This window comes from Caenorhabditis elegans, chromosome X (assembly GCF_000002985.6).
Source record: "Caenorhabditis elegans chromosome X".
Classification (NCBI taxonomy): Eukaryota; Metazoa; Nematoda; class Chromadorea; order Rhabditida; family Rhabditidae; genus Caenorhabditis; species Caenorhabditis elegans.
In genome coordinates, this window is record NC_003284.9 from 6292923 (window position 1) to 6314504 (window position 21582).

Here is a 21582-nt window from a genome sequence, read left to right on the forward strand (position 1 = left end):
TCCGGCGTAGCCTCGTTTACATTTGTCCCCTTTTGTTAGACGCAAGAACTATGCAAATTCGCTCTATTTCACTCGTACAGACAGTTGTTTTTGTTTTGGTTTGAATTGGGTTTTCTGGGTTAATTCTAGGTTTTTTCTAGCTTTTTAGTTTTTTTGCCGTTTGGTAATCGTTAATATTTCATCAATTTCAAAAATTTTCAGAAAATGGATAATGGTCACGGGTATGAAGAATTCGAATTATTAGAAGATGGATCGCTTGGAGAGTGCTCGACACAAGTGGCAAATGCAACATTTCTCACAATTTCAAAGTTGATATGTTTGGTCGTTGCATTCAAATTCATCAAACATATACGTAAGTTTTGATAAAAATATAAACTGAGACAAAAATACCTAACAAAATGTTTTAAAAACTTTGTTTCAAACAAATTTGTTTCTAATTTGTTGTTATGTTCAAATTGGAAAACACATGTGCTTGCTTTATTAATCTTGCCAAAAAAAAAATGACTAAAATTTTCACAAAGTAAGACTGATCTAGCTAGAGATAAGAGCTCCATGGTGAGACGGTAGTCTTAAGTGGAGTAACGCCAGTGCGGAAATTGTTAAAAACGACTTCTATGGTGCAAAAATAGCCAACTATTATATTAGCACTTTACGAAACTTCTTATTTTGTTTCAATAAGTGGTAAAAACTCAGTTTCTGCATCCATCTTTAAAAGTTGTCTATTGAAAAAATTTCCTTTGAATTTTATGTTCTTGTTTCAAACATTAATATTTAAACATTGTAGGGATTCGAGCATGCGACAGTGCTATATTTATCTCGAATATTGGCGAAAACTCAAAAATTGCCACATTTTGACAGTCAGAAAAAAGGTTCTAAAATTTTTTGAAAAGTTTTAACATGATATCTGGTCATTTTAGCACCACAGATGTGGTTTTTACATCTGCATACTCTTTTAGTAGTGCGGTTTTATAAACTAATTAACTAATTACTATTAACTAATAATTAACTAAATTAATAAATAATTAACTAATTACTAATAAACTAATTAACAAACTAAATAATTAACAGAGTTTCCTACTGGATAGAAAATTTTATCCACAGAAAAATGTTTCATAATTTGATAACCGATGTTTCAAATTATGTATGTATTGAAAAACATACTAAACCTATTATTTTAGAAGGAAAACGTGAAAATTTCGAAACCAAGTCATTCATTCGTTCGGGAATTCAAAAGTTACTGAGTATTTTTATAGTTGCAAAATTTAAGAAATCATAGTAGTAAATCAGTTTTGTGTGATTTTTTCAAAAACTGGTCAATTTCAGTCTTTTAGCAAATTAATTCCCCTTTTTGTAGCAATTTCAACAACGGTTCGTGTCTATGTACATGTCTTCGCCAGTACTTTCACAGTTATGTGGTTTTCAAGAAATCACCTACAATCGGCTATCATTTACAACATGTTCAGTTTGATATCGCTTGCACTGGCCATCAAACAATTTAGTGGATACATCATTCTTGCAGGGAACATCTCTCTTCTGATTGCATTGTAAGTATTTTTTTTATAAGTCAAGCGTTTGTAAAATTTGTGGGACAAATTAAAAAATTTTTAGGCAAAACTTCTGCCGACACTACAGATCCGAAGACTACTTTTTGTCCATTCGTGGAATTTTGATGATCCATATAATGAGACTGACCACGGTTGCCTTCAATCTGGAAAAAGCGAATAGCAACAAATTCCGATTTGTTCAGTTTTCCAGTTATGTTGAGTACATTTACTTCCCACCGTTCATCATTTTCGGGCCCTATTTGAGTTTTGAGCAGTTTTTCAAAATGAGAGACAAAAAGTGGACAGGATCTGAGGTTTGTTGTGAAGTTTTGGGAACTAAGTCGTAAGACTATTAGTAAGTTCTAAGTGTCAAAGTGTTAAATACGTTTCAAAATTTTTAATCAGAAAATTTTAAACCATGGCTACAGTTTTGAATTTGATTTCAGAGTTGACCTTATAGGAGCGCTACTTTTGAATAAAAAGTGTAACATAACTACAAACCAGCCTCCGATTGCTGTAAAACAGAACTGTCAGCAAAATAGGAAACTTCAATTAAAATTTGGCAATTTTTTAAAAAGTTTCGAAACCCCTAAACGTTTTTAGCAATTTGTAAGAACTTCAATTATGACGTTTAGTTTTTCGGGGACTTTTGAAGAATAATAATAAAAAATTGACCCGTGAGTCCTCCTTCAATTAAAAACCCGAGATTTCATTGGTAATAATAAGAATAATATATCACTATTTTTAGAATGAGCTCGGCTTCATTATTCAGTCTCTCCTTGCAATCTTCAATGCGATCACTCTGGCAATCATATCTTCGTGTCATTTTGAATTCTTCGAACCTTCATCTCAATTTATGGAAGATGCTCTGACAGCTATGTCGTTCCGGTTCAGTCACTATTTTGTCTGTCTAAGCACTCAAGGTAGCCAAACATTCTTGTCTGTTGAAGATAAACTGACATGTTTTTTCAGCATTTGTGTTGATGTTAGGATCAGATGTAGTCGTTGCCAATCCATTGAATATTGAATTCTCCAGATCAACATTACAAACGGTCTCAGAATGGAACAAACCATTTCATACATTCCTGCATGAAAGTGAGTAAATTTATTTTAACAAATGATCGGAAGTGAATCTAATCAACATATAATACATGAAGTCATGTTCAAATACACTATTTTTTATTGACTTTGAAGAAATCTTCTACGTATTGTTATTTGATTAGGGTTTTCTTCCATAGTTCGTTGTTGGCATCGGACAACAACGGCCAATAGAGGGCAATCAGGTGACATCGGGCAATTAGCGGGTTGCAGCAGGCTATTGGGGTCGGGCAACAGTGGGATGTTGCGGGTGAATAGCGGGCCATCTAACCTCAAATTATTTGAAAAACGTCGCCCGTTATTTCTCACCTACTTGCCCGCTATCACCCGCTACTCACCCGATAGTCACCCGATAGTCACCTACTGATATTCCGCTACTTGTCCATTTTTGCCTCATTCACTGTTAATGCTTGCGTAAGATCTATAAAGCAGATTCATTTTAATTATTTGAAGAGCTTTTTTTTTTAATCAACAAACTTAAAATTGGAAACAAACGATACATTTCGTTTTTTCAGATATAATATTTTTCAGATATTTTCAAAAGGCGGTTGTTCAATTCCACTGCATGTAACGTTTTCTTCACGTTTGCAGTCAGCTCACTTTTGCACGGTCTTGACTTCCAAATGACCATTACACTATTGGCTCTTGGTTTTATTGCCTATTCGGAAACTGGTAAGTGAATTAAGAGATTTTGCGGTCAAATTGAGGTTGAATTTAAAGTAACTTTTATCTATGTTATATGGAAACAATACATGTAATTTTATATATTTCAAAAGTTACTGCAAAATGTCTCTACTCCACTTGTATAGTTTAAGATTTTTTTTTCAGTTTTCCGAAAACGACTTTCTGCCCGATACTCAATGTGTGTTGCTGCCAAAGCCTGCCCTGTCCGTTCAAACAGTCTTTCCTGCAAGCACAGACACTCAAACGTGAGTAATTATTTTAAGCGAAGGGACACCCAATCGATTGCCCATTTACATTTGGCGCAGGGGGTCACCATAGATAGGTATCGCGCAGGGAAGATTTACCGCCTTTCGCTTATTTAGTAGGGCACGCAAATTAGTATGCTTAACTGTTAGAAACACGATAAAACACGAATAAATTAACCACGGGCCCTTTTTTGGACACATTTGGAGTTTGCAAATATCGCATGGTTTATAAATTTAAGAATTTGCAAGAGTTGTCCAAAATAAATTGAGCTAACAATAATTTTGAACGTTATGAAACGTTATGATCAAAACATGACGTTATAAATAGTTTTTTGTCAGAAAGGGTATACGTTCCAAGTCAAAGTTTACTTTTCTGAATTTAGACTTTTTTGACTTGATATTATGATAACGTTTAATGTTTGTAATTTGAAACATACTTTGTTTTACTACTACATGTTCAGTGAGTTTCAAAAAATAACAACAAAATCATGATACTTGTTTCATTTTACGTTTTATTTTCATTCAAAGTAGCAATAGAATTTTGAATGAACAAACCCAGAAAAAAATCAAATTTCTAGGAAAAATCTACATATTTGGAATAAAACTAACTAGGCAATGGTCAAAACACTAAGTGGCCATTTAGCCCAAGACGTAGTTAAGATAAATATTAAAATGTAAAGAGAATATTAAAATCAAAAAAAAAATCTTGAAGATAACAGAATATTTTCAAAGCCTGAGTTATAACACATTTTTTAAAGTTAGGTTGTGTGGAAAAGTCTTCTTCGAAACTGCTTATTTCAATATGCTAATTTGAACTTTTAGAAAAAAAAACCATTGAAATGTAGGATATTGTTCGTTTAATTTAGAATTAACATTTACTTCTGTCTAAAATTTTTTAAAAAGACGTCGAATAGTGCATGTAAATTGTAGCTTACCAAAAACAAATTTTCAAAACAATTTAGCTGCATATGACAATTTTATGACACTTTTGAGACCTTTTTCGAACTGCAATTAGAAAATTTATTTTAGCTCTAACAAACGTTGTTCTACATTTCTAAAAGAATTTTTGATTCATATCGTTAGATTATGAGATATGGCTGTTTAATTTCAAAAGTTTCACATTGCCGGACACTAATTAAAACCAAATCCGAGCCACGCCACCAGGCTCATAATCACAGCTCATTTCTTGTATTGCTCCACACGTTTCATTCAAGTTTCCATTTGGTAAAATATCATGGTTTCTTTCCAAATTAATTCCTTTTTTGAAGGAAACACTAAAATTGTTAACTTATTTTACAGAAAACAGGACGTGCTTTGATCATCAATTTGTTCTTCCTTATGCTTTCCATGTACCATCTTGTGTTCACTGGAATGACGTTCACCGACGACTATTCTGCAATTGGCTATCCTTTTGATCACGCCTGGAAGATTTGGGGATCTCATTACTATTCGAGTTTCATGATTTCTTTCCTATTTCTTGCCCTGTCTAAAATAATCTGAGGTTTTGAAAAGCTGAAATTCAGTTGTCAACATTTTTCAACAAAACCGTTTTCTATGCTTTAGTTCTCAGTCCTGGCCATGTTCTCTTACGAGCTAAAACTAAAAATCTATTTTTTCTGTTTAATGACTCAAACTCGGTTAAGAATTTTTCTTTGCAATTGTTTTAGTTACGATCTTTTCATCCTATGAATTATTCATTCCGCGTTGTACAGAAGCATACATTTTGATTTGCAAAATGTATTTACTTGAAAGTTAATCACACTGTGAAACACATTAACATCCATGTGAAAATAATAAAAGAACACTTTGGTTTTACACTAGTTTGCTTAAAAAATATTAGAAGCGTTGAAATATAAACTTGCGTTGTAAGCACGAAAACGGTCAAATAACCAATTTTAAAAAGATGACAGGGAATGTGGCGTGTCATGAAATTGCATGTCTAAAATCAGGAGCAAAGAGTGAAAATTATTATCAAAATATCTCAACTTTTAGAAAACTGCAACAATCAGTAAGAATTCACATTCTTTCTCTATTAGCTAATAATTCATTTCAATTTCCAATTTACTCATGATAAAGGTCTAGACTTCTCACGTTTCTAGCCACATATACATTTTATGTAACGAAACAGTGACGGTCCATAAGTTGAAACCAACTGCAGTAACTCGTCGTTTGCGTGGCGACACCTATGCACGTAAGATCTGACAAAAATACTCCTCTCCAAGCGTCTACCAAATATCAAAATTAGTTTGGTAAATAAAATAAAAACCAAAAGAGTGTATGAGTTCGCGTCTTTTTCTGGGTAGTTGATAGCCAACATTAAAAAATGCCACGGCTTCTGAGAACCAACCGATTTTTTTTCTGGTTTAAAACTCAAAATCAAATTCAGCTATGAATTTTTAGTAACGATTGAATTCATGAAATATTATGTCACAAAATAATTATTTTTGATAATAAAACAGGAATATATGTTGTCTGTTGTTGTTAAACAAAGCACATGAAAAAGTTGATCTAAACTAAATAAATTAAGTTTTAAAGTGGTATTATACTTTTAATAAAAAATTGTTTAAAGTTAAAAAAAACATTTAATTTTTCAGATTTCAGTTGAACTGAATCTTTTTTCAACAACTTAAAACCAACCTAAAATTTCAGAGATGCAACTTAAATGGATAGTACGATCCTTTTTTCTTTAGTTTCGGGCAGTTACCGATCAATAATGTTGATTCAAAGAATATTACTATTTTGCTTAAAAAGCAGGTTGAGAATTTCAGCGCAAAAATGCAAAACTTGAATACGTTCCATTTTCAATTTTCGTATCGTTGACGGAATTTCAACGTGTTTTTCTTTAAATATCATTGAAATTTTTAAATTACATACGCAGTATATGTTGTGATTGGAGGCTGGCTGGGGTGCATAATTTTATTATAAGACAGATGCCGCTTCCTTAGAGGAAGCGGCTTAAATACAATAAATGTCGGCGGAGAAACAATAAGATAACAAAAGATTGTCGTGGGATAATTCTAAATATAATAACAAAAAATAACAAAACTCAATATTGCGATATAAATCAGACAACAAACAACATCTGAGTCATGGCGGAAGGGCAAAGAGTGCGATATCTCGCACAGTATATTTTAGAGTACCAACCTAGTCAATGAAAAATGACAGAAGGTGATTTATCAAGTTGAAGCTCGGCGTTAACCGACGCCAATCATTTCATCGTATCTCGAAAAAATGTAATGCGATTGTTTCGGCAAGAGCAAAAAGTTGTAATAATAGATGGATATATCTGAGTGTTCGAGTGCATTGGTGAAAGTGAAAAGCTGCCGGAATTAACTTCACTCACGGTCGTCGTGTCTCATGTCTCTCTTTATCTTCTTGAGTTGATCGGTTGTAATCTCGACTCTTGTGCTCTTCTATCTCATTTCCAAACAATCCATAAGTCTATTCCTTGTTCCTGTCTTCGTCTCTGATCTGATATCCCTCTATTTTCACATTTTATAACGTGAGTATCGCTATCCAATCCTCTGCAAGTTTACCTGATCTATCTACCTGTCATCACCAGGGTAATTTGTCGTTTGTCTTCACTCGTTTGTTAAATTGACGTCTTGCTAATGTTGCTCAATTTGTTTTTTTTTTCATTTTTCAGATGCGCGAGCTGCTGTTGCTGCTCACATTTATTTTCAGCTGGGCCAACGGCCAATTGTTGGAAAAATCGCGATCGGTCTGGGTGGAACAAGGTCTTGTTCGAGGAAACATATATAATATCGATGGAAAGCATATTCAAATTTTTCGAGGAGTTCCTTACGCAGAGCCTCCTATTGGAGAATTGCGATTTAAGGTATGATGTGCCCCTATTTTTTTTGACGTACCTACAAACTTGGTGAGCACCGAAAAAAGTTTAAAGATTGATAAAGAAACATCTATAAGTCCCTCGCCCTAAGAAATAATCGGTACCTGTCCTGTTTTTAACTGTAAAATAGTTTTTCTATTCCAAAACTAAACATTTTGATCTTTAACTTTGTTGATGATTCCAGGAAAATTTTTTTGCAAATAATGTGCATATTTTGGGGTCACTCCTCAAAAAGCTTTTTGGAAAATTTTTTGAATATCTCCAAAACCCGTGACAAATCACCAGTTTTGGGAAAAGATTTCAACCCCTCGCCAAATGTTTCCAGAGAGTTTTTGCCAAAAATGGAAATATTAGTAAAATTTTCAAAATCCTAAAAGTAGGAAAATAAGCAAGCTGACTACCAATTTTGGATCACTTGAAATAATGTTAATTTCCAACTTAAACCTATTATCCTCTGCAATCTAAGTGCAAATATTGAAATCATAAGTTTCACATCTCAAATACTTCATTTTGAGTTTTCAAAAACATTTCTGAACTTTTTACCAGAATAACAAAAAGTTAACACCTATGCATCACCAGTTGTTATTCAATCGGTTGTTCTCAAAACTGTCTTTCATTAACTCGTCATAATGACGACTCAATATTACACACACATACACAAACAGTTGTTTCTTTTATTACAGCCACCTGTGAAAAAAACTCGCTGGCACCAGGAACTTCCTGCTGTTGAGTATGGACCGCCCTGTCTACAGTTTATGGATTTTCACAAAAACGATAAATTTGCAAAGACGAACATGGATAGGCAAAGTGAAGATTGTCTATACTTGAACGTATTCAGTCCTTATGTAATGTTGAACAGCAAACTTAAAATTATGCAAAATATCATTTAGGACACTGATGATGAATCTAAAACTTATCCGATTCTCGTCTGGATTCACGGAGGATCATTTTTAGCAGGATCAGCTGATACTGGAATTGATATGGAAGTGATAGCAGCAAACATTGTGTCAAAAGGAATAGCGTTTGTCTCAATAAATTATCGTTTGGGGCCGCTTGGATTTATGAATTATCAGAATGGCGATAAGTTGGAAGGCAATTTTGGAATTTGGGACATGGTTATGGCTTTGCAGTGGATTCAGTCAAACATAAAGCAGGTAGGCAACCCATTTCATACATTTTTATCATACAATTTCAGTTTAACGGTGACCCAACAAAAGTTACTGTCATGGGTGAGAGTGCCGGTGGTGCAGCGTCCAGTCTACTAGCATTATCTCCAAAAACCTCAGGTATTTCTGATATCTGAAACAGTTCAATCTTTGTAATACTTAGAGTGTTTTTTTTAAGTTTTCGATTAATGAATGGTGGAGGGGGGGGGGTCTAAAACGTTTTGACTAGAAAGAAAATTTTCCAATAATTTTTTTGAAACGTTTTAGGATCAAAATTGGCAAACTGTGTTGAAAGATTCACTAGACTTTTTTAAAACTTTTACCAAACTGTTTCAATATTTGATTAAAAGTTTTCTAGAGTTTGTTCCAACTACTATGAAAATTTCTTACCATGTTTCTTTCTTAAAGAGTAAACGTGGACTAGTCGGGAAATTGCTGAAAACTACTCTTATAGTGTTTACATGACCAAGTATCATAGTCAAACTTTTATATTTTCTTTTGAATATTATTTATTTTCTGTCAAAAAGTAGCAAGCACTGAGTTTTGGCCACTTTTTCAGAAAATCATGTTCGGATCCCTACAATGCCTGAATATTGATAATTGAAGCATTTGTAAAACATACAATTCAAAGAAAACTTTTTTCTGGTTGGCGACTTCCACAAATTGACAAGAACTCAGTAACCTTTTGACAGCCAACAAAAAATTTAAAATTAAACAATTTCAAATGGTGAGTTTTTGAACAAAAAAACATTAACATAGTCTACTTTTTTTTCACAAAGTAATTACAGGCCTACTCCACCAAGCTATAATCATGAGCGGCTCATCAATGGCAGGCTGGGCAATTCATCGTCACAGTCAACCTGCATATTCTGTGGATAATCTTGTGGCGTACTTCAGGTCTCTCAGAAAGGGGTATATTGATAGAGTCACGTGTAATTCAAATCCCTTTGTTAATGTTATGTTTCTAGCCACGACAGTTTCTACCACCCCGAAATATTTCAGTTGCTCCAACAATGACTCATGCTTCTTCTAACATCTAACCACTAATTTACGATAATAATTGCAATTTTAAGGGTTTTCAGATGTGAGAAGTGGATAAACGAAGATGATACCAAGGAAGTAGTTGGCGATGAGTATCAACATTTAACACACTCGGTTATAAGATCAGCTCTGTGTAACTATCAAAATGTGAAAATCAATTGTCTGACTGTATGTTGAAAAATTTAAAAAAAAACTGAATGTGTCTTTAATAGCAACATTTCAAAAGATCAGTATTTATATTTTCGGGGGAAATCATAACTTACAATTTATACGTATGTTTATATATATTTGCTTATACATAATTTATACATAGTACATATGTAAGTGTATACATTATTTAAAAATAAGGTAACCTCTACAATCCCACAAAACTTGTTCGCCGGCAAAAAATATTCAGAAACATTCTAAAACTGTTTTTAAATGGGAACTAAATCTTTAATTTTTCAGGACGATATGACGCAAATGGACAAAATGAATTGCCTCAGGAAAGAGCTAAACTTCTCTTCTCCTCTTTTCCGCAAGGCACTTGCAGCTGAAGTTTATCACCCCATAACTATTCCCCCAAACATTTTTCCCTACAGCTCGGTGTTTCCAAAATGGTGGTTGATGGAGATTTGGTTCCTTCTTCCGGTGTTTCCCTGGTGCGCAATAACGCTCGTATCCCAATCATGACAGGCGTTGCAAGAAAGGAATGGGGTCACAAGAAGGGTAATGTGACGATTCATCCAATTATCAAGGAATTTAATCCTACTGATGGGTTTTTCTTTTTTCAGCAATGTTTTACAACATGCACCAGCGTGATGGATTGAAAAGAAGTGACGTTGAGGAACAAGTTTATAGGATTATCGATAACAGTTTTCATGAAACGGCGTCAGAAAAGCTGGCAAATTCAACTGTTCAGCTGATCGCAAATGCGACAATTGTCAGGTGAACACTTTGATGTTTTTATTCACATATGTTAATGAACATGGTTCACACAAAGTTAATTCACCATGTTGCGCAAAATGCCTAGGTGAGCACAATTGGCACATCGTAATTGAGGACCAAGTACAAAAGGATGTGTATATCGCCCTTTTTTTTTGACGATGCGTCCACACTGTAATGTTGATCATAGACGCAAATTAACAAATTCTTGTTCTGTGAAAAAAAAATGTTGTCTGTGGTATTTTTTGAACAAAAACAGCTCTTGCGAACTTTTGACTCTTTAATTAAGTCTCAAAAGTTTAGTTGCTGAGAGCATTAGAATACTAGAAAAAATTTTGTCGAAAAAGTTTCTTCATTAAATTTTTTTGGTCAATTCATTAAAAAATATATGATGAAAAAATAAAATAAAAAATATTTCTCTATGCTTTGTGTTTTTGAATTGTTTTATATCTTCAAAAGCAATCAAGATATATGTTGTCAAACTAGATCAGTTGGGGTGCCGCACTAATAGAGATTAACAAATTTCAGGTATCTCGAAACCCCTAACAACGAATTCATCGCCGATCAAGTTGTAGGAGCATTGCAAAAACTCGAATCTGACATCGAGTTCGTTGCTCCGTGCGAAAGAGAAGTTGCTGCTTACGTCGACAAAGGTGTCCCAGTGTATCTCTACTCTTTCGACTACGTGCCCAAGAGTCCGATTCTTGAATCGGTAATTAAGGGCTAATGCGTCATAAATTTTTATCAAGATGTGATTTAGGAACGGAAAATCTACTCGTTGTTTGGAACGAAACCAGTTGAGATGAAGCGAACCGAGAAATCTGAAATATGTTAGTTGTCGAATTTTCAATTTGTCTTTTGGTAAAGTACATATTGTTGTTTTCTGTTTTCTACATACCAATGTCTCACAAATGTATCACATTTCCAGTGGAAAAAGCTGCATTTCATGGTCTCGATCACGCGTTCATTTTTTCAAAAGGATACAGTAGCAACTTTGAAATTTCCCCGTATACGAAGCGAGAAGAAACAATGTCAAAAATTCTTTGCACAATGCTAACAAATTTTGTAAAGAATGGAGATCCTTCAACAACAAGGTTGAGCATAAAACCAAAACATGACTCAAATCTTCACAATTTATTCAGATTCTCTTGGCCAATCTTCTCCGGCAATAGCAGCCAATACGTGTCACTGGATGTTCCGCTCAAGTAAATATAATCATGCATTTATTTTTTTTAATAACGAATGACTAATTGTTTTTTGTTTTGCAGACTATTGGAAGGTGAAATTCACTTCCCCGACGCGCAATTCTGGAACACCGAAGCTGAATTAATAACACGATACGTGTCGAAAGATTCTGAAACAGATTTGGATCCGGACGCGGATTTGACAAATGAGGAACGGGTGCAGCTCTCTGCGTACCGACGCTCTTGGTATGCATTATGGGTTCTAGTGATTATACTATCTTTGTTAATATGGGCATTTGTTGGCTACTGTGCTTATTATAAATCGAAAAGTCCTCGAAACCGTCCTTACGATAATATACTCATTTCAAAGCCCAATTGAATTGTATGTTATACTTGTATCATTTATCTGATCAGTCATGAAAACATCTTTGCTCGATGCATTCCCGTCTCGCCTATTAATTTGTGGCCTTCAAATATGAACCATGGACTTTGTTGTTTCACGTATTATGTAAATTAGTGCAAAACTGGTGGTTTTTTTAAATAAATTTTTGTAAATTTTGTTTATAATTTTTTAATTTTCTGTTATACTGACGTTCACGATAGAACTATTTTCGCTTACACAATGTATGTATGTTCCCAAAAATGAAAATTTTACTTCCGAGAATTAGACAATATGAGAAATGCGGAGGTATGCGGGGTTAACCGCTGGTCTGGTTTGATGACGGCTGCGTATTTACTAAAAAGCTATAGCTGACCTAGAATTAAATAAATAAATAAATCTATGTTTTTGTCAAATTTACTAAAATTGTAAAATAAAAATTGTTGCTTTCTTTAAATGAACACAATAGAGACGAGGTTTGATAGGCTCATTCGGTTTAACAAAAAACAAACAGAACAAAAGTACAATAGTTTATAAAAATTTCAAGTTGTTTTCCAAATGCGTTTTCAAGCGTTGTCACATTTTCAAAGATTGCATGAAATTCTAATTGTGATGAAAAAGTTTCGTTTTTTGGACTTTTGTTCTTCGAGATTAAATTTTTATGAGCAGCAATGTGGCAATGACACATTTTATGCAAAATAATCTTTTGAATTATACTACTTTTGTGGTTTATTGAACTATTTTTAAAAACTCATTATGAGCACATAGTTCGAAGAAAGTTCTTTAAAACAAATGTATTTTTCTAGTCTCCTGGCTAAATTTAAAAGCTTTCATGGAGTGTGAAGAAGTGTTTCCGCACATCCGGAAAAATGAATAAGAACGCATGCCCAACAAATCGTGATATTTTTCACATTGACGCACACGTTTCCGGTCTATGAAAAGTCACAAAAAAGTGCGTTATTTGAGAAGGTAGCCTTTTTCAAAACATATAGTAGTTCAGCTTGCACGTGGTGGTTTTTTTTGCATTTGTTGTTGGTGCATCTAAATGATCATTCGTTTCTTGTTTCTAGTTTTTGAGATTCGAGAGCAGTTTCTTTATGAGCAAATTGAGCAATATTTCTATTTCAGAAGGAGACTGGGACAGAAATTTGAAACCGATATCGAAATAAGATTTTTGTTGGCAGAATTTTCATTGACCAGTTACTTCCGTCACTAAAATAAAATTCGAGCTTTGTTCGGAGAGTATTCAAATTGGGAACTTGATTATGTTTTGTTCTCAGTTTTCTGTGTATTAAAGTGTGTGTTTCGAGTCACGCCCATTTGTTGGTTCTATCCCCAGCACCTAAGCGTTTAAAGTAGGAATTTGATTTTAATAGATAATGGTTTTAAAAAGTTAGTTAAGTTATTATGGTATTCGGTCATGTTAGACTAAGTGTATTTAAATCAAGTTCCCACTGACCCGCTGGCCCACTGACTCAAAAACAACGTTTCTAACAGCGCAAAACGGAAAAAAACAGCAAAATTCGTGATTTAACTAAGTTAAACGGATCATTATAAAACAGTTTCCGAGCGGATCCGAGCGGACATTTGCTTGAAACTTTTTAGACACTCCCACTCTATACTTATGCAAAAAAAAAACAAAAAAAATTTTTTTTTCTGCTGAAAAAGAAAGTAATTCGAAATGTACAAAGTGTCGGCATAATTGCTTATTAGTCTAACTTTTCCCTCCGTTCTTTCAAAAAAAAAGGAAGCAAAAGCAAGGTTATTTGTTTTTGTTGTATTTTGAATGTGAAATTAGGAGAGATTCTATTATGTACCCTTGTCTGGAAGCTTGCTTTCTTGAACTGTGAGTGGTCACTTGTTTTTCGACAAAGAAGAGGAAAGAAAGACATGGAACGGAAATGTTTTTAATTATGAACATACTAGGTGTGAAGGATGATTCTGATTCTAAGATCGCATCTTGAGATAATTGAAAAACTCATGATGATGATGATAGTCTATTCCATTTTAGCAATTTCTTGTTCTCTGTTTGTAGATTTGGCCACCTAATAAATTATAGACTTGTACGTCACAATAGTCAATAAGTAGACATCGTTGATTTTAAACTGTCAAGTATCGCTTTTTTCCAGATAACAAATATCTTACTGTTTGCACAATTGTAACTTATACATTTTACCAGACAGACATTGGAACCTTCAAAAGGCCTAGCGCGTTCGAATTTCAATTTTCCGCCACCATGTTTCAATGTTTACCGAAACTTATCTTGAGACGTCGAAACCAGGGGCGGCGCAAAAATATTTTGCAGAACATTTTTGAAAGTATATAAGCATATCTTTCTCTTCCTATTTTTAATTTATGTAACTATACACAATAACCATCGAAAGTTCTTAGTATTTGTGAAAACTAGACGATCTAGCTTGGTGGTGACGACTTTGCCGACAATTATTCAAAATTATGTTGTAATTCGATCTATGTGGAGCCATATTCGGAGTGGTGGAGTCGATTGGCAAAACGAGGACTACGCACCCTGCGTAGAAACTAAGGCACCGCATTTAAATGTGTGGGTTGATGGTCTAGGCATTCTTAATGCCTAGAGTACTAGTTTCATTAAATTTTAGAATTCATCGTTCAGATTTTTGTGTTAACCATTTAATGAATAATTGATTGATGAAAATTAGTGAGGCATTTTGATCATAGTGTTCACATAACTATTTTCAACATTTTTATCATTGATTTTAACTAGATATTTTCATTTTTGTGCGTCGGAATGAGAGCCATAGCGATAAGGCGTGTTTTCTTTTGAACTATATTTTTCAAACATTCAATATTCCCTACCCTTTCTATTTTTATTGCAAGAGCAACCAATAAATTAAACAAGTTATATTCATTTACTAAAAAAATCAGTTTCGATGATTTGTAACTAATTTACAAAAAGTCTAATTATAGTGTTTTTGTGACAATAATCTAGTTTTCATGAACTTCTACAAAAATTTCAGTTACTGTTATGAAAAATAGTAATCTCATTTTTAAAATAAGCCATCGAAAATTTATTTTACATCATTCTGGCGGTCCGACAGTCCGACTGCAAGATTTATGGTTTGTTCTAAAAATTACTTTACAGCACTATTGAACTTTATAACTGTATTGTGTGGCAAAATAGAAACTAGTACTGCATGCAATAGAGTTATAAACAATACGGTAAGATAAAATAATATATATATACAGTCCTGCTCCAGGCAATATTAGTGCCATCAATTTTAACACATTCTTGATTTCATTGTTCAATATTTCCTTTTTTAATTTTGTAAAAAAAAACCATTCTTGACAAACTTGAGTCAACAGTTATAATGTTTCACAGACGATTGTAATCAATTTTCTCATTCAAACACTCTAATTTTGATGTTACGTTTTGGACAAAAAGTTGCGTAAAAACACTCAGAATAACTTCACTATTTTTTTCAAAATCAAGTTATCGAATATGCACAAAAAATGTGCGTCTTAGTGAAATCTAGTTATGGAACACGAATTACTTATAATTTTTAAACATGATATTCATAAAAAAACAAGTTTAAATCAACTTTTTGTCACAGAGCCGAATGGTTGTTGCAACGTTCGGAGTGCGATTACTTTATGTCGGTTTGTTTCTGTAGCAATCATTTTTCTGAAGTTTGTTCCAGTCATAGTTACTATTTCAAATCAATATGCTCTTTGAAAAACGTTCATGAAAAGAAAAATATGGGATTCAGTAACTCAATAAGTTCTCCTTAAATCATATTGTCTAGAAAATTCATGGGATTTTCGCTTAGCTTTTGATTACTGATTATCACCAGGGAGACCCATGGTCTTGCTGTAAACTGAATTATATCTTAAGACACTAACTTCCAATTAGGAATTCTTCTATATGAATTGGTAATTTACTTCGTCGCCGTGTTCTCTAGATCTTACTCATTCAATAGTTTTGATTTCTGGAGCCCCAACTCCCACACCATCTAACACCTCGACGGCGCGTCTCTGTCATTTTCCAAATTGCGCGCCTCCTTCTGTAATCACATGCTTCTTCCGTTTTAACAAAACAAATCCCGATGACTAGGCGAAGATCCGTGGTGCTCACCTCTCTTCCTCCCTGTCATTACACATACTCGGATCACTTCCTTCCAAGCAATTATTCGCTGTCGGAGAGCACCAAATTTATTCATATTTTCTCTGCTCTACTTTTTTATATTTTATTTCTTCTCATGACAAATGAGAAAAAATAAACAGATAAAACATAACTAGCTTTGGCCCTCAAGAAGGGCGGAGCTTCACACTAAAAGGTCTGAAAATGAAATTGCGACAAGAAAGGAAAAAGGAGAGAAGGCGAAGAATAAACTGTGTTGAAATTCAACCTAAAAGACCCCCTTGTGATCCACTCAATCCTTCTTTGTAGTCTCATATGACTACTATATCCCCTCCGGCAACCTTTTTTCGTCGGCCAAGTGTGCAGCCTACTAGTTGGATTTATGAAATGATAGATTATTCTCATTTTCAGTTTTGTTGCTCCGTTTCATATTAAAAGTTCTATAATCTTGAGCGTCACTTTTTCCATTTCAAGATTTTATTGCAAAAAATATAGTTTGAAATTCCATTTTACTTTGAAAGTAGAATAGAACCAGTTGGAATAGTTAAATTATCTTTCATCCAAAAAAAACCGTAGGATGTTTCTTATGAGATTAGCGATTTTTGTCAAAACATGAAATTAATTTAAAAAAATGGAGAATTATCAATAAAAATATCAATTTCCAATCAAAAACATTATCAAATTTCAATTGGCAGCTTAATAATCTCCAAATTTTCGATAAAAATGGATTTTTAAAAGAAAACACCTACCTAACATGAAAATTTAGTGTTGGCGAAGGATCAAATTTTTGACAGGCTCAGATTATTAAAAAAGGTATAGTTTTTTGTATAGTAGAACTTTAACAAAAAAAGTAATATGCAGCTCAATTTTAATAAAAAAAACCATGTCTTCGGGAACTTTCAAAAGAATACCTAGAACATGAGAGTCAAAAACTAAGCAAATGCCTATTTTTGAAAGTAAATTAAACATTCTTCGGTTCTACTTTTATTCCTATATTCCCAGTTTTCACAAAATAGTTTCATGTACCTTCATCAAACTTTCATTCGACATACTGCGTCAAATTAGCGGGGGAAAGTATTGTAAATATTAATAAAAACAACGCTAAATTTTTTTTTTTTAATCCTGACTTCCAAATAATATGTGTCACTTTCACTACTAGACAGAAAAAAACACCTAGAAAAATTTGTCAGACTAATTTCCAGTTGTTCTTGTTCCTTCCATATTTTGTAGAGTAATGTCTCATTCCATGATACTTCTCTGACGCCTGACCGAATTTCATCGCCTTTTTGCAATGCTTTTCATTAACGCTTTTTTTGTGCGTTTTGTTATCTCACTGATGGATCATTACCCTACTAAGAACATTTTTCCTTTTGCACGTCGTTTTGGTTATTTTTGTTGTCACGTCGCGTATGTGCAAAGTGCAATTGTCGGTGCGAGACAAGGAAGATGGGAGGGTTCAAACCAAAAATTAACTATACGACAAATCCATTTGAATTTGCGGGATCATTATGTGCAAATACGAAATACCAATTTCCAATTGCACACTCTCTTTCATCATCATGAAAGTTTTATTGTATATATGTATTCAAAAAAGTTTGCAGTAGTAGTAATTAATTTTCTCGCTACTTTTAAAACGTTTCTTAGACCTTAAAAAATTTGGTCATCAAAATTAACGGAGCATAGGTTCACAGTTCAATGATTTTCTGCATCTTATGCATTCTTCACGTGTTCTATCATCAATTCTATAATTTCCCGAAACAAAGCTAATTTGTATATTCACTGCTATGAAACTTTTCTGCAAAAACTATGAACGACTGAAGGTCAGCAAAAGTTTTTTTCCAAGATATCTAAAAAATCATCCAAGTGCTGTGCTTTCCAATAGGAAGGATTAGCAAGAAATAATAAGACACATCCGTTGAGTTCGATCTATTTATAAAAGTTAATTCTTATAAAAATACATTTCATTTTCCTTCCACTCATTTTCCCCTCTTAAAACGGAATGGATGAGCTGAGCCTGGCCACTTTCAATTTGCAACATTTGCTCTCGTTCTCTCATTTAGGGCGGGTCCTCGAATGGAAATTAGTTTTATGGAAAAAAGATGGGTGAATGGAATTTTCCCCCCTCTTGTCGTTTGCTCTCTTGCTCTCTTGCTTAGGAACATCTTTCTTTCCCGCCACCCTTAATTTCCCGTCGTCACGTCGGTTGGAAGAACGCTTTTTTGCACTTTTCTTCATGCTTAATTGTATTAGTTCAAGGTTTTGCTACTTCTTGATTTTTCCAAGCACAACTTGAAAATCATTTTCACTTAACCATAGATTTTCGAATCGAATGAACAAAATGTTTTCACCTGTTGCTCTCCAGAATTTTCAATACCACGAGTTTATCGTTTCTTACTTACTCATAGATCATGTTTTTCAAGGTTTCTCCTCCTTCAAACTGATATTTCTCTCACGTCACGCTATTAAATTGATCCATCATTTCTGAGTTCTCTTCCTTATATGCTTTCATAAATGGGAATTTATCAACATTCTTTTCAGAATGGGAGGCGATGACATACAAAGAATACTCGCATTGAGTTGTGAGTACATGTTCCCATTCTTGGCAATACTGGGTGTTTTTGGTAATTCTATCACATTATTTGTCTTGCTTAGTAGATCAATGAGAAACAGGTTGGTAACTTTTTAAAGAAAAAAAAAAGAAGTCAGAAGATCTGAAACAATAATTTCACTTAGTTTTATAAAACGTTTTTTTTTTCTAAAAGTTTTGCACTCCATAACAATGAATATTTTACCTCAATAAACAAATAAGAATGTAATGCCAATTATTAAACATTTAAGCACAAATGAAATGCTGGCGGCAGCAGCTTTTAGTGACATCCTCTACATTATTTGTATGGTTCCAAATCAGTTGAGTCGTTGGCCGTCAATGGTTCTTTCCGACTGTCCCGGTAAGTTTTTTTGGATTTACCATTTATAATAACGTCTTACATTTCAGATAACCCAGAGAGAAAATGTGCATCGGAATATCACATGTGGTTTGCAGTTCACAAACATCATCTAGCTTTTCTTGCAAACTGGTTTTCTGCGGCTAGCACTTGGTATTGAAACATAAAACTCCATTCTTATAGTTTAAAAGAGCACATTCCAGGTTCATTGTGACGGTATCATTTGACCGACTATACGCGATAAAGGCTCCATTTTCTGCTCGACTGCAAACGTAACTCAGTTTTTCGTTGTTATTCTTGAACTAGTTCTTTTTTTCAGAATTTGCCCAAGACATAACCTTGTTGCGATTCCACTAATCCTTTTCTTCACGGGTGCAAGCTGCTTTCATATGAATTTCAAACTGCTTGATGACCATGCAGGCTCTGGAAATTTTACGAATTCAACGGTTAGAACAATAATTTCATTATTGAAACTATAATGAAATTTTCAGATGGAAAATATTGAAGATAACAGAATCACTTTGATCCAAGTAATGACAGTTTTCATGTTCATCTTCCACATTCTGATCCCAATGATTCTTTTAATATCATTTCATACTTGCTTGCTGTATTATCTTCGTAACCGATTTAGGGTAACAAACAAATCATCAAAAAGTCAGTAGAAAAAACTTAAAGATATTTAGCACTTCTTTCCGGCTCGAACAAGAAGTGCAAGAAACTCGACAAGATCCGATGACGTCCCTGCTCCACTTTTATCCAACGTAACCGATCGATCGGAAGTAGTGCGACATCATTCTTCTAACAGGTGCAAAACTTAGTGACTCATAATTTGTATTATTCAATTTTGCAATTTTCAGTGGTGTTTGGAATCGCCATGTGAACAAAGCCGAACGTCATGTAACTTATACGGTCATAGCAATTGTCACATGCTACATTGTTTCACATATTCCATCTGCATGCCTATATGTTTACATGTAAGTTTTTGTTTTAATTTTTTGATCTCAGGAAGTAAAAACAGCAATTATTTCAATTTAATTTCTAGAAGTTTTTGAAAAAGCACAAGAAAAGTATACTAATTTCAGCAACCTGTTTCATAACGTTCTTTACTCAACAAGATGGATGTACACAAGTGTTCAAGTTTCCACAACCGTTGTCACATGCTCCAAAGTTGCAAATTTCATACTTTTTTGCATGAGCAGGTAAGGAGTAGAGTATTCTAGGTATTCAATTTTATTTTTGTTGCAGTAAACATTTTCGCAAAGAAATGAAAAAGAAGTTGTGCTTTCTGTCGTGCAAATACAAAGATGGAATCAGTGGAAAAGATAGTGCAAATCAGCCGAGAACAAGGTAAGTGAAAATCGGTAGATGTAAGGCACAGTGTGAATATGACAGTAGGGTGTTTCACAATTGCATTATCGTGCCTCACAGCGTTCGTTTTTGTCTATCATCTCTTTGTATTTCATGTCTCCGTGTCATGCATCTATCGTAAGGTCCTTTGTTTCTAAGAGCATCTCACTAAAGCATTTCAAAGGTTCAGATTCAGATCCCTCCCTCTGAACATCATTGGCGATTCAAGTAACAACTGTTCTCACGATTGAATGCGGCGTTCCATTTATGTCATTTTCTCAAAAAATGCATTAGACTTTAAGAAATTAGGCCGGAAATTGTTTTAATTGGATCTAAACATATCAGTTAACTGCGAGATGTGTGACAACTATTTTCCCAACACCTTTTGTTTAGGAATAGTATTAGATTTGAGATTTTTTAAATGATCAAATATATTAACGTTTTGTTCAATTGTTAAAACTAAATAGAATATTAAACTTCACCGACATTTCACAGAACGTGAAATCTAAAACTATACTTAAGACATAGTTATCTCAATATAGAAACACGATCTTTTTCACTCTTTCAACTGGTTTCATATTTTTGTTCATACGGATTTTTAAAAATTTTACATACCTTTGATGTTGAACTGTATCCGAATGTTTAATTCTCTTTTCTTTCCATTTGGTTTTATTTTGTAAGACCACATCATATTGCTGATAAGTTATATTTCCATTTAATTGTTTTCTTAAAAAAATAAAAATAAAACTTTTTTGTACAGTTCCATAATCACAATTATAACGGAGCACTTACGTTTTCATGAGACGAACGTTTACGAGCAATGAAAAGAGATTTCAGATTTTCTTGAGAGTCAAAGTCTATTCAAAATTAACTTTGACGTCTTGAAGCCAAAATGCGTCAGACTGATGAAACCGGCATTACCCGCTATGTTTCATGTTTCATCTTTAAGACGTATTTTAAAGTTGATTTATTATAATAAACATTTAATAAAATGTAGGTATACTCTACTGTGCTGGCATCCAGGTCTAGGACTTTTTTGTTTTTTTTTCAGGTGTCAT

General features: G+C 33.7%; 3 protein-coding genes and 1 non-coding gene across 7 annotated transcripts; 3 read left to right on the top strand and 1 right to left on the bottom strand.

The window, feature by feature from the left end:
• The first annotated feature begins 189 nt into the window (after window positions 1-189).
• Window positions 190-5383, top strand: mom-1 (Protein-serine O-palmitoleoyltransferase porcupine). Its single transcript, NM_076653.6, has 8 exons — window positions 190-352; window positions 1355-1544; window positions 1609-1858; window positions 2293-2467; window positions 2517-2639; window positions 3174-3314; window positions 3471-3571; window positions 4871-5383. The coding sequence occupies exons 1-8, from the start codon at window positions 205-207 to the stop codon at window positions 5069-5071; spliced, it is 1329 nt and encodes a 442-aa protein (NP_509054.1). The 5' UTR covers window positions 190-204; the 3' UTR covers window positions 5072-5383.
• Window positions 5384-7019: 1636 nt separating this feature from the next.
• Window positions 7020-12296, top strand: cest-16 (Carboxylesterase type B domain-containing protein). 2 transcript variants are annotated; one of them, NM_171704.6, is made up of 15 exons: window positions 7020-7073; window positions 7218-7409; window positions 8105-8266; window positions 8312-8575; window positions 8617-8707; window positions 9376-9484; window positions 9670-9796; window positions 10076-10165; window positions 10210-10336; window positions 10402-10555; window positions 11081-11264; window positions 11313-11382; window positions 11481-11646; window positions 11695-11757; window positions 11821-12296. In NM_171704.6, the coding sequence occupies exons 2-15, from the start codon at window positions 7218-7220 to the stop codon at window positions 12113-12115; spliced, it is 2094 nt and encodes a 697-aa protein (NP_741812.2). In that variant the 5' UTR covers window positions 7020-7073; the 3' UTR covers window positions 12116-12296. The 2 variants fall into 2 exon arrangements, with proteins under 2 accessions (NP_741812.2, NP_001380086.1); NM_001392786.1 differs by lacking the exon at window positions 7020-7073 and having other exon boundaries at window positions 7216-7409; window positions 10076-10336; window positions 11821-12295.
• Window positions 12297-16124: 3828 nt separating this feature from the next.
• On the bottom strand, window positions 16125-16313 carry T10E10.12. Its single transcript, NR_071279.1, has one exon. It is a non-coding gene; the product is annotated as an Unclassified non-coding RNA T10E10.12 (non-coding RNA).
• A 2455-nt stretch (window positions 16314-18768) lies between these two features.
• Window positions 18769-21290, top strand: npr-38 (G-protein coupled receptors family 1 profile domain-containing protein; the record flags this gene model as incomplete). Of its 3 annotated transcripts, none has more annotated exons than NM_001375047.3 (11): window positions 18769-18902; window positions 19071-19180; window positions 19228-19330; window positions 19381-19449; window positions 19497-19623; window positions 19669-19809; window positions 19861-19982; window positions 20035-20151; window positions 20260-20376; window positions 20423-20524; window positions 20715-21290. In NM_001375047.3, the coding sequence occupies 11 exons, from the start codon at window positions 18820-18822 to the stop codon at window positions 20773-20775; spliced, it is 1152 nt and encodes a 383-aa protein (NP_001362130.1). The 3 variants fall into 3 exon arrangements, with proteins under 3 accessions (NP_001362130.1, NP_001362129.1, NP_001362131.1); NM_001375046.1 differs by having other exon boundaries at window positions 18793-18902; window positions 20709-20775; NM_001375048.2 differs by having other exon boundaries at window positions 18820-18902; window positions 20721-21283.
• Window positions 21291-21582: the final 292 nt, after the last annotated feature.

What these genes read in the sequence shown, in the direction of transcription:
- mom-1 (NM_076653.6), top strand. Translation starts at nt 205, where the DNA reads ATGGATAATGGTCACGGGTATGAAGAATTCGAATTATTAGAAGATGGA. An exon ending in AAAAGTGGACAGGATCTGAG is followed by an intron (nt 1,859 to 2,292) that starts GTTTGTTGTGAA and finishes CACTATTTTTAG; the next exon opens with AATGAGCTCGGCTTCATTAT. An exon ending in TATTGCCTATTCGGAAACTG is followed by an intron (nt 3,315 to 3,470) that starts GTAAGTGAATTA and finishes TTTTTTTTTCAG; the next exon opens with TTTTCCGAAAACGACTTTCT.
- cest-16 (NM_171704.6), top strand. Translation starts at nt 7,218, where the DNA reads ATGCGCGAGCTGCTGTTGCTGCTCACATTTATTTTCAGCTGGGCCAAC. An exon ending in TGAACGTATTCAGTCCTTAT is followed by an intron (nt 8,267 to 8,311) that starts GTAATGTTGAAC and finishes AATATCATTTAG; the next exon opens with GACACTGATGATGAATCTAA. An exon ending in AGAGTCCGATTCTTGAATCG is followed by an intron (nt 11,265 to 11,312) that starts GTAATTAAGGGC and finishes GATGTGATTTAG; the next exon opens with GAACGGAAAATCTACTCGTT.